Source organism: Diplotaxodon limnothrissa, linkage group LG4 (assembly GCF_057381915.1).
Source record: "Diplotaxodon limnothrissa isolate DT_005_m linkage group LG4, D_limnothrissa_male_GT1.1, whole genome shotgun sequence".
In the NCBI taxonomy this organism is placed as follows: Eukaryota; Metazoa; Chordata; class Actinopteri; order Cichliformes; family Cichlidae; genus Diplotaxodon; species Diplotaxodon limnothrissa.
Window position 1 is genome coordinate 20,216,036 of NC_140599.1, and position 12,140 is coordinate 20,228,175.

At 38.8% G+C, this 12,140-nt stretch overlaps 1 protein-coding gene across 1 annotated transcript; it reads right to left on the bottom strand.

Annotated features, from left to right (window-relative positions):
- Positions 1 to 1,568: 1,568 nt before the first annotated feature.
- LOC146633693 (uncharacterized) lies at positions 1,569 to 6,213 on the bottom strand. The gene is made up of 8 exons (XM_085352427.1): positions 6,141 to 6,213; positions 5,796 to 5,914; positions 5,644 to 5,716; positions 5,416 to 5,531; positions 5,018 to 5,092; positions 4,017 to 4,085; positions 3,700 to 3,768; positions 1,569 to 3,608 (listed from the first exon to the last, which is right to left on the bottom strand). The coding sequence occupies exons 1-8, from the start codon at positions 6,211 to 6,213 to the stop codon at positions 1,569 to 1,571; spliced, it is 2,634 nt and encodes an 877-aa protein (XP_085208553.1).
- Between the last annotated feature and the right edge of the window lie 5,927 nt (positions 6,214 to 12,140).

Here is a 12,140-nt window from a genome sequence, read left to right on the forward strand (position 1 = left end):
TGTAACCCCAAAGAAAATGTTTGATTCATGCCCAGCGCATACGGCACCGGCTGCTGTTCTGCAGGTGACGCTGATGGCTGGATGGGCCCCTTGGATCCTCCAGTGGAAACGGAAGGCTGGAGCGGTCCCTCGGACCCTCCAGCGAAGGCGGACGAAGGCTGGAGCGGTCCCTCGGACACCCCCAGCGAAGACGACGAAGGCTGGAGCGGTCCCTCGGACCCTCCAGCGAAGACAGACGAAGGCCGGACGGGCCCCTCGGACCCTCCAGCGTATCCCGGACGAGCCGCCATTTTGTTACACCCCGGCCTAGGCAACCGGCGTGCAACACAGAAAAAATAAAAATAGGGGGAAAAAAAACAAAACAGAAAAACTACTACGGTTCTCCACCAAAATCCCAAAACGAAAGCATCGACAGCTATTTACTTCAAAGCAAAATAGGACATTTATTTACATCAAAACACCAAACTATTTACAACCGGGGGAGGGAAGATCACGACCATGACAAACTGAAACACAGGGCTTAAATACATAGAAGGAGCAATCAGGGAATGGACAACAGGAGGGAAACACAGCTGGGGCAAATCAGAACTGACGAGACAAGGAAGCGTAAACTGAACACACTGAGATAAGACAGACTTTCAAAGTAAAGCAGGAAACACATAACAGTCACGCCTAAAACAAAACACTGACAACACCGAATCGTAACACAAGGGTCCTACTTAGATATTTAATTCTGGCCTATGATAAGGTAATAAAGCCACATATGAACAGTGGTCATGTTTATTTTTCAAAAATCTCTAAACATCATTTACTGTATTTACACATCCTTTTTTCTTTTTTTTTTAAGGAACGACACTAAAATTTGAATTGACTCTGAATAGCAGCACAAATCCAGAGTGAAGAAGGAGGCCAAACAGATTTTTCAGGCATATTTAAAGTAATAAGACTAATTATAATCATTTTTATGTAGCAGGATACAAACATTCTTGAGCAAATCAATCTGTATTATATTCAATAGACTTGCACACATTGCAACATTAAACAGAATAAGTCTCATCAGCCATTACACAATAATATGAGGTAATATGAAGCTTTATGATCTGTTATCTCAGTAATAGCAATCTGTATCAGGATGCAGTAAACCACATTGATCCACTCACCCCGGATTTTTAGCGTTAATTCACAAAATGTTTATGTGTCACAATAATTTGCATTTCATATTGAATAGAGGTAAACTGACATGTATGATAAATACGTAGTGAATACAAAGTTGGGAAAGGCAAGCTTTTGGCTGTTTACCAATCACTCCATAATTTCCTCCATATACAGATAATACACATACAGTACTGAGTGATATAATCCTACATTACACTGACTACATTATGTCCACACTGTCACACCAAAAGAAAACGTAAGCCACAGATCTCGCACACATATGAACAAAATGACTCCAAACTCCTTTGAAAAAACTTCATCATCGTTCATTTTTCCAAGATTTTCACTGTAGTAAAAACAGCCATGTGCCATGATATACAAGACAGAGAAAGCACCTTAGCTGTGCTGGAACTTTAATATCTTTCATATGAGTTTGGTAAAGGCACCAGCCAACCATCCACATACATGCATTTACACCTAACATCCCTCAAAAAGAAGGCTTTGGGCTGAGTTGTCCTTTCCACTTCCACAAAGATAGTCCTTGATGCACTGTCAGGAATCATCCTGCTGTCCTCTGCATCACGTTTGATATAAAATAGCTGGACCACAATGACTGAAATAGCCGAGCACACACAGTTGGATGTGCAAACACAGTTCTCTTTAAACCTGACGATGAACTGTATTTCTCCATAGCAGCCATTCTTGAGTTTTATGACACAGTCTGTTCTGTCTGCCTCTTCATGGTTTATAGAGTAAACAGTATTTCTGTTGATGAAGCTGTCAAAGGCTTCCACTGATCTGAATGAAACAGGTCGATTTAAGAGCTCTTCTATTGCTAGTTTTATGGATCCTGTGATAGCCAGATGCCGTGAATTTCCAAGCAGATTGTAACAATCAGTGGTTTCATTTACTGGTGAAATGCTGGCTAACGGAGAATTTCCGTTAGAAACAAGGGAGCGAAGGTGACTCGGCAGGCGCTGCCAACGGAGAAATTTGTCTTGAATTTTTTGAGGATTGTAGTTTATGTTGCTAAGCAGTGCCCTTAAATTTGCACTGTTCCTCTCAAAACTGAATGCTGATGTTGCCCAGAGAGGCCCCCAGTTACGCACACAGTCAGCTAAGTGGATCAACTGATGGCAGTTGAATGAAACGTTTTCTTCACCATAGAGTTCTTCCATGTTTCTAACAAAGAGTACCAAGTTCTCATGGGCCAGCTGAAGGTCATTTTGGGAGACTGATTCTTGTAGCAGAATGTGAATGCTGATCGACAAACAAAAAAAATGTTGGAGAAATGAAGGCTGAAGGATGCCTGGTAGGACACTAACAGCATAAAATAAAAGGAAAGCTCGCCACTCAGATGCTTTCCAAGTGTCCCGACCCTTCAGTGACTGTAGAGATCTGCTCATTTCTGATGGAGGCTTTAACATTCGGAGATAAGAGTCCATCTGTGAAATCTGTTGACCTACATACCAGTCTTTCATGGAGTTCTCTGAGTTCAGCCACAATCCAATAAGTTGCTTAGTCACACCAACTAAAACTGAGTGCATATATTCTGGTACAAATCCAAACACAATGTCAAACAAAGGAAGTCTGGAAAGTAAGGACATTCCTTTTACTCCACACTCTGAGGTGTTTTCATGGGAGCTTTCAGCCTCTCTTGCATTTTCAACAAACATATTCTTTGATCTTGATTCTTGTTTAGTTTCATCATATCGGTATGACCTCACAGATCCAGAGCCCTTTGGTACCACTGTGCCAGGGTGTAAACACCAGTCACAACCATATTCTCCATTGAATTGTTTGCAATTCCGGAGAAGTGGCCTCGCCACAGCGTCAGAGGAGCAAACCAAGCAGAAGACTTTTGATGAATGAAGAGTGCCTCTGCTGTCTCTCCACTGAAATGGATTTTGGGCTAAATCACAACATTCATCCACAAATGGTTTCAGAAATGTGTTCATATGAGGTTTTCCTTGGCCAAACCAAAATCCAGCAACTATCATATTTACCTGTCTTTGTGTGTAAGGAAGTTCATTAATAACAAACTGAAGGGGCCAAATTGAGTATCTGGTTGTGCTAAAATTTGGTACTTCATCAAAATTCCATGTCAGTGTGAGATCATCTGCAGCTAGTTTACCCTCTCTGAGGAGATTCTGGTACATCATCCCATCCATCACATCTTTGATGTTATCATGCTCATCTTTAACTGTTTTAGGTAACAACTCAGTGCTGTGGTTCTCAAGGATACCTTTCAGAAGGTCTTTCAGGGATGAGTACAGAAAGAAGTTTCCATTTTGAATGCTGCTTGCTTTGTTGAACACAGAGGCACAGTGAGAACAACAAGAATCAGGATTGTTTCCCATGAAGTTTTTACACTCTTGACAGTAAAACATTGTAAATGTGGTTGGACTTTGTCCTTGTGTCACTGTTGCCCAGGAGCGAATTGGTTCGTTACTCTGAAAAGACAAACAAACATGTGTTTTATATACACAAATAATATCGGCATAACAAAATGACTTGAGGAGAAACATCAATATTCCTTCTTACTGTGTCACTGCCTCTGTCAACTGCTGAAGCAGACTCCAACTGAAATGGAAAAATGTTGTGGTCCTGCATCTAAAACAAGGCCAAAACATCAGCCAGGCCTACCTATACTCTTAATATTTCATATTCACTTGATGAAGGTGCATTTCAGATATGTATATTAAACAAATTTAAAGCAGTTTGCATTTGTTAGCTTCATTATTTATTGCTCCTCTTAATGCAGCATTATGGAGACAAAATGTTTGTCTGCAGATAAAATCATTGTAAATCACTGGATCTTCAACCAGTTTAAAAATATTTTTTCTGACTTCATTTCTTACCGTGTCTCTGCCATCTGTTGTGTCAGACGCTGAAGCAGATTCCAAATGTTGAGGAAAAATGTTTGGCTCCTACGTGAAAACAAATACCAAATAATTATCCAGACAAGGCACAGGCCTTCATGTTGTTTACTCACAGTTTGTGAAAAACAGTTGAGCTGTGTTGGAGAATTCTGCAGAGGACTTAGGTAAACAGCTAACCTGGTTCACTTTGCTCATATTGACACCTGTTTTACTCTAAAGATATGAGTCCTTGAATCCATCAAAATGTATTTTTATTAGTGCTGTCAGCATTAATCTCTTTAAAATGACGTTAACGCCATAATGTCATTTTAACTTAATGGCGTAAGCGGTTAGCTTGTTATTGTTTAGCGGCGTCCAGCTCCACGCATGGGGAGATCCACGGTAACCAGCTAACGTAGATTTGCTGCGTTAATGCGGCTATGGCGTCAATGTCATTTTAAGTCTGACATCATGTCAAGTTCAGGGTTCATTTTAAGATTATAATCATGACCTATAGGGCCCTGCACGGTGTAGCTCCAACTTACATCAGTGATCTTCTTCTGCCTTATCGCCCCAGCAGGTCCCTAAGGTCTTGTGACCAGGGACCAGGGCTTGCTGGTTTTCCAGCATACAAGGTTAAAAACAAACAGTGACAGAGCGCTTGTATCAATGGCTCCCAGACTCTGGAACTCGCTCCCTTTGAGTTCGAGATCTGTGGACTCAGTCATTTCATTTAAAAAGCAGTTAAAAATGTATCTGTTTAAACTTGCTTTTGGTTGCTTTTGTTTGTTTGAGGTTGTATGTCCATTTCTGCTTGTGTGAAGCACTTTGTGATTTTATCTTGAAAGGTACTATTTAAATAAAATTTTACTTACTTACTTTACTTAAGGAGATTAACGCTGACAACATTAATTTTTATATAATAACATGATGACATAACAAAAATGATCAAAGATTAATAACTCAGTAATGAACCATGTTCAGACACAATGAGATCATACCATTTCTGGATTGTTCTCTTGCTCTGCGCTTGTTTCCATCATGTCAGCAGAATCATCATTTGTTCTATTCAAGTCCTGCAGTGGTGAGGGATAAATTTAAGATGTATTTCGTATAATAAAAGAAGTGTGATCAGTTTTGTTATATTGATACCTGCCAGTGTGAAATGCATTACATGCACAGTAAATGCTACATTAAATACATTATCTTGTACTCGAGTATTGTGAGGTTATTTTTCTGAATGTCACAGCGCTCACACACAACCTCCACTCTGATGCATTGCATACACTATTAATCTACTGATCTTAACCGCCATTTGTTTTATTAAAAAAAACAGTATATTTAAACTTTTATGGCTTTATGTTCCAGGATTTTTTTGTAACATTTAATAAAACATTACCTGTAAGTATTCTCTGAGCCTCCTTTTAAACTTTACTCTTGGTCCAATTTTTGGAATCAAAGTATTGATTCTGCCTGACTCGAGACTTAGGAAAGCTTCTTTGTCAATACCTTCCTCTGCAACAAAACGAAGTATTCAAATTGAAATTAGACAAAAAAAAAATATCAATATGAAATTACAGTACAGCAGTAATTTATGAAGGACCAAAACCAAACTATAATAAAATACCTTCAAATCTGTGAATCAGCTCACTGAGATGCCATTCAGTTAATTTTTCCTGGACAAAATGACATATCTCCATCTACAGAATCAAAACAAACACATCACACATTAATGAAACAATAGACCTGCTGATATAGAATAAAAAATAGATGCCTTACCTGTAAGTAATCTTTCAGTCTCTTTCTAAACTTTACTCTTGGTCCAATTTTAGGAAACAGTAAATTAATTCGGATTGAATCTCCAAGGTTTAGAAACGTCTCCTTGTCAATGCCTTCATCTGAAATAATGCCAACAACAAAATAAAATATTCAAAAGTCAGATGAAGCTAACACTGCAAAACATTAATATTCATCAACTTTGAATATGAAAGACTTTTGTTTTCTATTACAAGTCATAAATCACAGGAATATCCAGACTGACTTCTAAATCAGTAAATTACGATGCTGTTCTAGTGCCATTACAGATACAACAATTCCCATTAAGTAATAATAATAAACTCATACCTTTAAATCTCTGCATGAACTCACTGAATCCCCATTCAGTTAGTTTGTCCTGGACAAATCCAGATGTCTCCATGGAATTTGCTGTGGGGACAATCAGCAATAACTGATTTATTCATATTTAAAGTATTATTCACTAAATAAGATCATTTACTTTCCTGTGGGGTTCTGAAGTGTCAGAGGTTTAAGTTTCTATGTATCTCAATAACCTTTTTCATGTGACAAGAGGAGGTAAATGTTTTTGTCTCTTAGCTGGATTGAACTGTTGCAACTTTTGCGACTTCATGTCACTCTGTAGAGTTCATCTAAATATCTAAAGTTTCCAGTTTAGTGAAATGTGTTTACACTGATACAAAGGTTTAAGTTTTATTTTTCATTTGATTTCATTTGATTTGGAATAATATGATTTTTACAGAGCCAAAGTTTTTTAAGGGGCAAAAAATGTGAAATTAGCAGGAAACTGTTGTAGCAAACATATTGACATTTTCACAAAAACATATTCTAAAAGATCTCATTAGATCTTATTAATTTCAGCGTTGATAGTTTACATACACATAATGTGCTACAGGCACTGTTTAAAAAATGTTTTAGTCTCCAGATGTCATTTATATAAAATGTATTTGTGATATCTTGTTTAATCTCTCCACTCACCTTTGCTGTCATCAACACGTTGACAAAAGCATGCATTTTTGTCATTGGCACTAAAACTATAGAGACTAAAGACCTGATACTTTACCATCAGCATACTTTTTTCTTCATACAAGGAAGCAAAAGCAACTGAACTACTCTAACCTTCATTTCTTACTTAATAGTCAACAGGAATAAAAACAAACAATAGGAAGGACACTGTCAAGACTGACAGGCAGGCAGGAGTAGTGTTGGCCGTATGACACTGATGCTCCCACACAAGCTTCAAACTCAAAGTTACATTTTCCTTGAACCACTATTTCAAAGGTTGCTTCATTGTGGAAAATCACATGTCCCATGTACATGATCACACCCCACCCTAGTTACTGAAACATGCCCTACCATCCCAACACATCCTGCTCCACCAAGGACACCTTCATCTACCTGCTACATTACATAAGTTTACAGAATCAACTGACCAATCAATCCATCGTTACAAAATTGTATTTATATCATTCACACAATGAATGATATAAATACTTTGATACAATCAGCAAATGGAAATTGAGATTTCATGTGCTGTCTCCTATTTCATTACTAGATGTCACTGAACAAAGCTTTGAATGAATGAACCAATTTTCAACAGGACTGATCAAGTGGTTCAATAGAGGTTCATGGTTTTATTTGCACATCAGGAGTTGGACCCAAACGCAGCATTTGGAAGATGGAGTGGTAAACTAAAAAGTGACCTTATTAACTTGAACTACGTGCAAAATAATTCAGATAAAAACAAAACAAACAAAAAACAAACAAACAAGGAGATCTGAATCTTCGAGGAAAACAGACTACACAAGACTAAGGAGCTTGGAAAGAAAAGCGTCTGGACTTCGCTTGAAGACGTTTCACCTCTCATCCGAGAAGCTTCTTCAGGTCTAAGGTTAAATAGTGGAGAGTCCCAGAGACTCCCAGATTTAAGCCCTATGGGAGAGTTCAAATAGTGAACAGAGGCAGTGGCTTACAACACCAACTGTCTGCCATCTATAATCCAGTTTTGAGATCCCTTCCCAGACACCTCAACACCCACACACATCATAGGGCCTTCTGACCTCACATGATAGGGTGGGGCTAGGTTTCACAATGGCTGTGTCCCAATTCAGGGTCTGCATGCTTGAAGTACGCGCACTACGTACGGTGCGTACTATAAGTACGAGAAGTGCGGAAGTGAGAGGTTTGTGAAATGGGACGGTATACGCTTCGTCGCGCTGTTCAGGTTGCCTAGCAACCATGATACTAACAGCGAGATACAGCATTGTTTGACAGAAATGAAGGAGAAAAATGTTTTGTTGGTCATTCATTTTTGTCATGACATCACTTTGATTAGTTGAGTATCTGAGGCTGAGACCACGGGACTGTAAAACATGATTGTTGGGCTTCATTTCTGTACTGAACAGTCATTTAAGATTAGTTAGTAAATAACAATTAGTTAATGTTGTTCATGAGACTAAAGTCATCTCACTGTGGTAATGTAAATATAATATATAGATATATATATATCTATATAATGTATATTGTATATAATGTATATTGTAATAACATGATATTATGTTGTTCAAATGTGAAAAGTATATTGTGAGAACAATAAAGTTTTCACATTACATGTGATATAGCTCTATTTTTCTTTTGCCTGGGTGGGAGCTCTACGCTTTCGAAATGTTTCGCTTTGAAACCAGACTGAAATGTTTCTGAGATATCGTTAATTTCCAGTAGAGCCTGGAACTGAAGGAAGACAGGATTTTGGACAGGAAGGAGAGTTTAGAGATTGGTTTAAAATTTGAGAACACTGTTGCATTGAGATGTTTGTTTTGTTTTTTTTTGTTTTTTTTTGAGAAATGGGTTCACTATGGTATGGTTAAGATCGGCTGGGATGGTTTTAATAATGGTTAAAACTGTAGGTCCAATAGTGTCAAAGACACTATTATCTTTGACATTATTAAAAGAGAGAGGGGATAATAGTGTCACAGGACATTCACAGACACATTTACACCTAACACCCTTCTAGAAAAAGGCTTTGAGTTAATTTGCCCTTTCCACTTCCACAAAAACAGTCTATAAAGCACTGTCATCTTGTTGTTATTAATACATTGTTTGTAATATATAGCACCTTTTCACCAAAGCAATCGTCAGATAAGATATTCATTTTTGACAATCTAAGACTTTTTTCAGTATTATGAATATGTTCTCATAAATTATAAAGTCTAAGGAGCTTAGAAAGAAAAGCATCTGGACTTCTTTAAGTTGCTTGAAGACATTTCACCTCTCATCCGAGAAGCTTCTTCAGAGTCCCAGATTTAAGAGCAATGGGAGTGTCCCCCATGGGTGTAAAGGGAATCAAAACTGGATTATAGATGGCAGACAGTTGTAGACCGTGTCGTAAGCCACCGCCTCTGTTTACCCTCTGCTTTACCCTCTGTTTACCCTCTTTGAACAGAGGCGGTGGCTTACGACACCAATTGTCTGCCATCTATGATCCAGTTTCTAGATCCCGTGCCTATGCACATCCTGGCTCTTCTGACCTCAGGAGATCACATGATAGGGTGGGGCTTGGTTTCACAATGAGTTCACCCGAAACTTTGGCTGATTGTGACCAACACCTGTTTTCACACCTTGGCTCATGTGATTAGGTAGAGGATCAATAAGGGGTCCATGTCCATTTTAGGGGATACTCCAATAGGGCTTGAATCTGGGACTCTCCACCATTTGACCCAGGAATGAGAGGTGAAACATCTTCAAGTCCAGACGTTTTTCTTTCCAAGGTCCTTAGACTACGATGACCTGGATGGCTGAGAACCCCCACAGACATAAACTATATTCGCTCCTCCAGGAGAAAGCTAAGTACCCCAAAGAGAGAGTGGCTCTTTCTGCTGCCACACAGAGGTCTCTGGACAGGAAAAAGAAGTAAGAAATTAAAGGGAAACACATGTTTTTATGGCAATGCTTTTTAGATCGAGTGATTAGTGGTGTATGTGGTACTGGAGTTGGTGAGTCTCCAGCATAGACTAGGAAGATGCAGCAGAAGCCAAAATGCCCCACTACCAACAAATACGATATTACTTCATTATTACTTTTAATTGATTCTAAATTTCACTTGATGTTATTTCTAAATGATTGTCCTCAAAAGTTATTTACATACATTCATTACTCCTTTCCTAGAGTCTTGAAGCCAAGCCAAAGACAACATGTTTGTGCCTCAGGACAGCTTAACCGTCAGGAGCAAGTCTGTACCGGTACAGATTGTAAAACATCTATTATAACACACCCATTGCCTGGTTTTGAACCTCCAATCCTCCCTCCTCAACCACCGGACGAAGCCCCCAAATGTTAAGGTTCAAAATTGAGGAAGGAGAGTACAAACCACCCATGGTCCAGAAGGTCTTGGTCAAACAATGATTTTAATGAATACACACGTGTGGGAAGAACACTCTGTACGCCGACAGCAAGTGATCTCCAACTTAATCAAAGCATGAACAGATATTTTATAGCATCAGGGTTTGATTTATTGACGCCCCTTCATGCGTCACAGATACATTTTATACATAGATCAGATCAACACCACAATGGCTTTTCACCCAGAAGATCATCTTCTATTTTCATGGCTGGTACTTTCCGTTCTTGTCTTAAAGTAAATTGTTCCTCTTTCTTGCCGAGACAACAAGGACGGTTCCTCTTTTACCGAGACACTTTTGCAGTTACAACCAGACATAACTAATCTCTCCTCTAAATAAATTTAACTCATGTGTGTGTGTGTCACGACCTCACATGCTCTTTCTCAATTCACCTGTTGCACTTCTGACCTTTTACCAGACCAGAGGCTCACTGAGACTATATGTATGTCTTCTACTAAATAAATGTTTTAACCAAGAACCTCTACTTAAAAGCTTAATATAAAATGATCTGATATATAAGTGTTTTGTAAGCATGTATTGCAATTCCTTCTATGGCTCCAAGTCACTTGCACAATAGATTGTCCGAACATCGCGCCGAACAAAGCTTCCGACCCCCAATTAATTGACCGAGCTCCAACTCTTTAATAAGCACAGATATGCATTGTGTATGAAATAGTCATAACTGCACCTGAAATACAAGGTCAACATAATAACTGTATGCATAACATCTTAAGGCCTTCTTAAAGCTATCTGTTACATTGTTAAAGCCTCGTCTTAGCCTGCTGCTCAAAATAACTTCCACTTCTGCAAAACTCTCCAAGCCTGTTTCCTGTCCTATTACTTTTAGCCTTTCTGAAAGACACACACTGTTCAACCCCTGAATGCAATATAAACTCCAGATTATATTATTAATGCAATGGTAATGATGACAATTATTTAACAATAGCAGTAAAATAATTTCCCTGCTCCACATCACATATTAATAAAGGTAGCAGTCTTCAGACACAACCTGCTTTCGACGTATAAATAAAGATCTTTGTTTACACACTGGCATGCTGTTACATTAATTGTAAGGGGCAAGTTTGTACTTGTCCAGTAATTATTGTACCAGTATAGTACCAGTAAACATTGTAGTCATTCTTTCTTAGCTCAGTGTCCGCAAAACTTTAAACATTTTTTGTTTTTTATAGATAATTAATTACAGTTCTAACATTATTTTAGTCACATATTCATAAATGCAGCAGTCTTCAGACGCACCCTGCCTTTAATGTATTTAAAGTCATGCCCTAACTGGAGTTTTTACTCTTTTAATGCAAACCTTTCACCACTAAGACTTTAGTCAATGCTGCTAACCACACGATGGTCCTTGAATTAGCTTTGAAAATTCACATGAATGAACTGTTGCTCACCGAGTAGAGCCGTATTGTGAGAGGGTCACCATGGCTATTAGCCAGGCCAGCTTCTGGGAGAATGGTTCTGGCCCCTGTTTTTTTGTTTACAGTGTGATGATGTGAGGGGAGCCGCGGTGGAGCAATGGACTCCAGGATGAGATGGGGATAGGAGGGTTCTCCTCTTCTGCCTGGGACGAGGCTGGTCTGGACCCTTCTCTGAAGGAGGAATTTCGGTCCTGCTTGTGAACACCTAACAAACATTTATCCTTTGTTGTGGGACAGTTACATTGTGGGACAGGGTGGGAGTTTAGCGAGCATAGAACATTGTGTTTTATATGTTTTTTTGAAATTGGGATTATTTATTTCTGGGGATTTTAGTACCTTGACAACATTTTATTGCTTGTTTTTAGAATTGTTTTTCATTCTTCCTCCCTGGTTTGGAAATAAGCTGTTTCTGATGAGACTTACATCATCTATGTGCCCTGGGTTTCTGACTCGCGCACTCTCCCCTTGTATCTAAAGAACCAGCCTGTATAGTAAGA

Coding starts and splice junctions, on each gene's coding strand:
- LOC146633693 (XM_085352427.1), bottom strand. CDS start 6,213: ATGGAGACATCTGGATTTGTCCAGGACAAACTAACTGAATGGGGATTC. Junction 5,915..6,140: donor GTTCATGCAGAGATTTAAAG/GTATGAGTTTAT, acceptor GCATTATTTCAG/ATGAAGGCATTGACAAGGAG. Junction 5,093..5,415: donor GGCTCAGAGAATACTTACAG/GTAATGTTTTAT, acceptor TCACCACTGCAG/GACTTGAATAGAACAAATGA.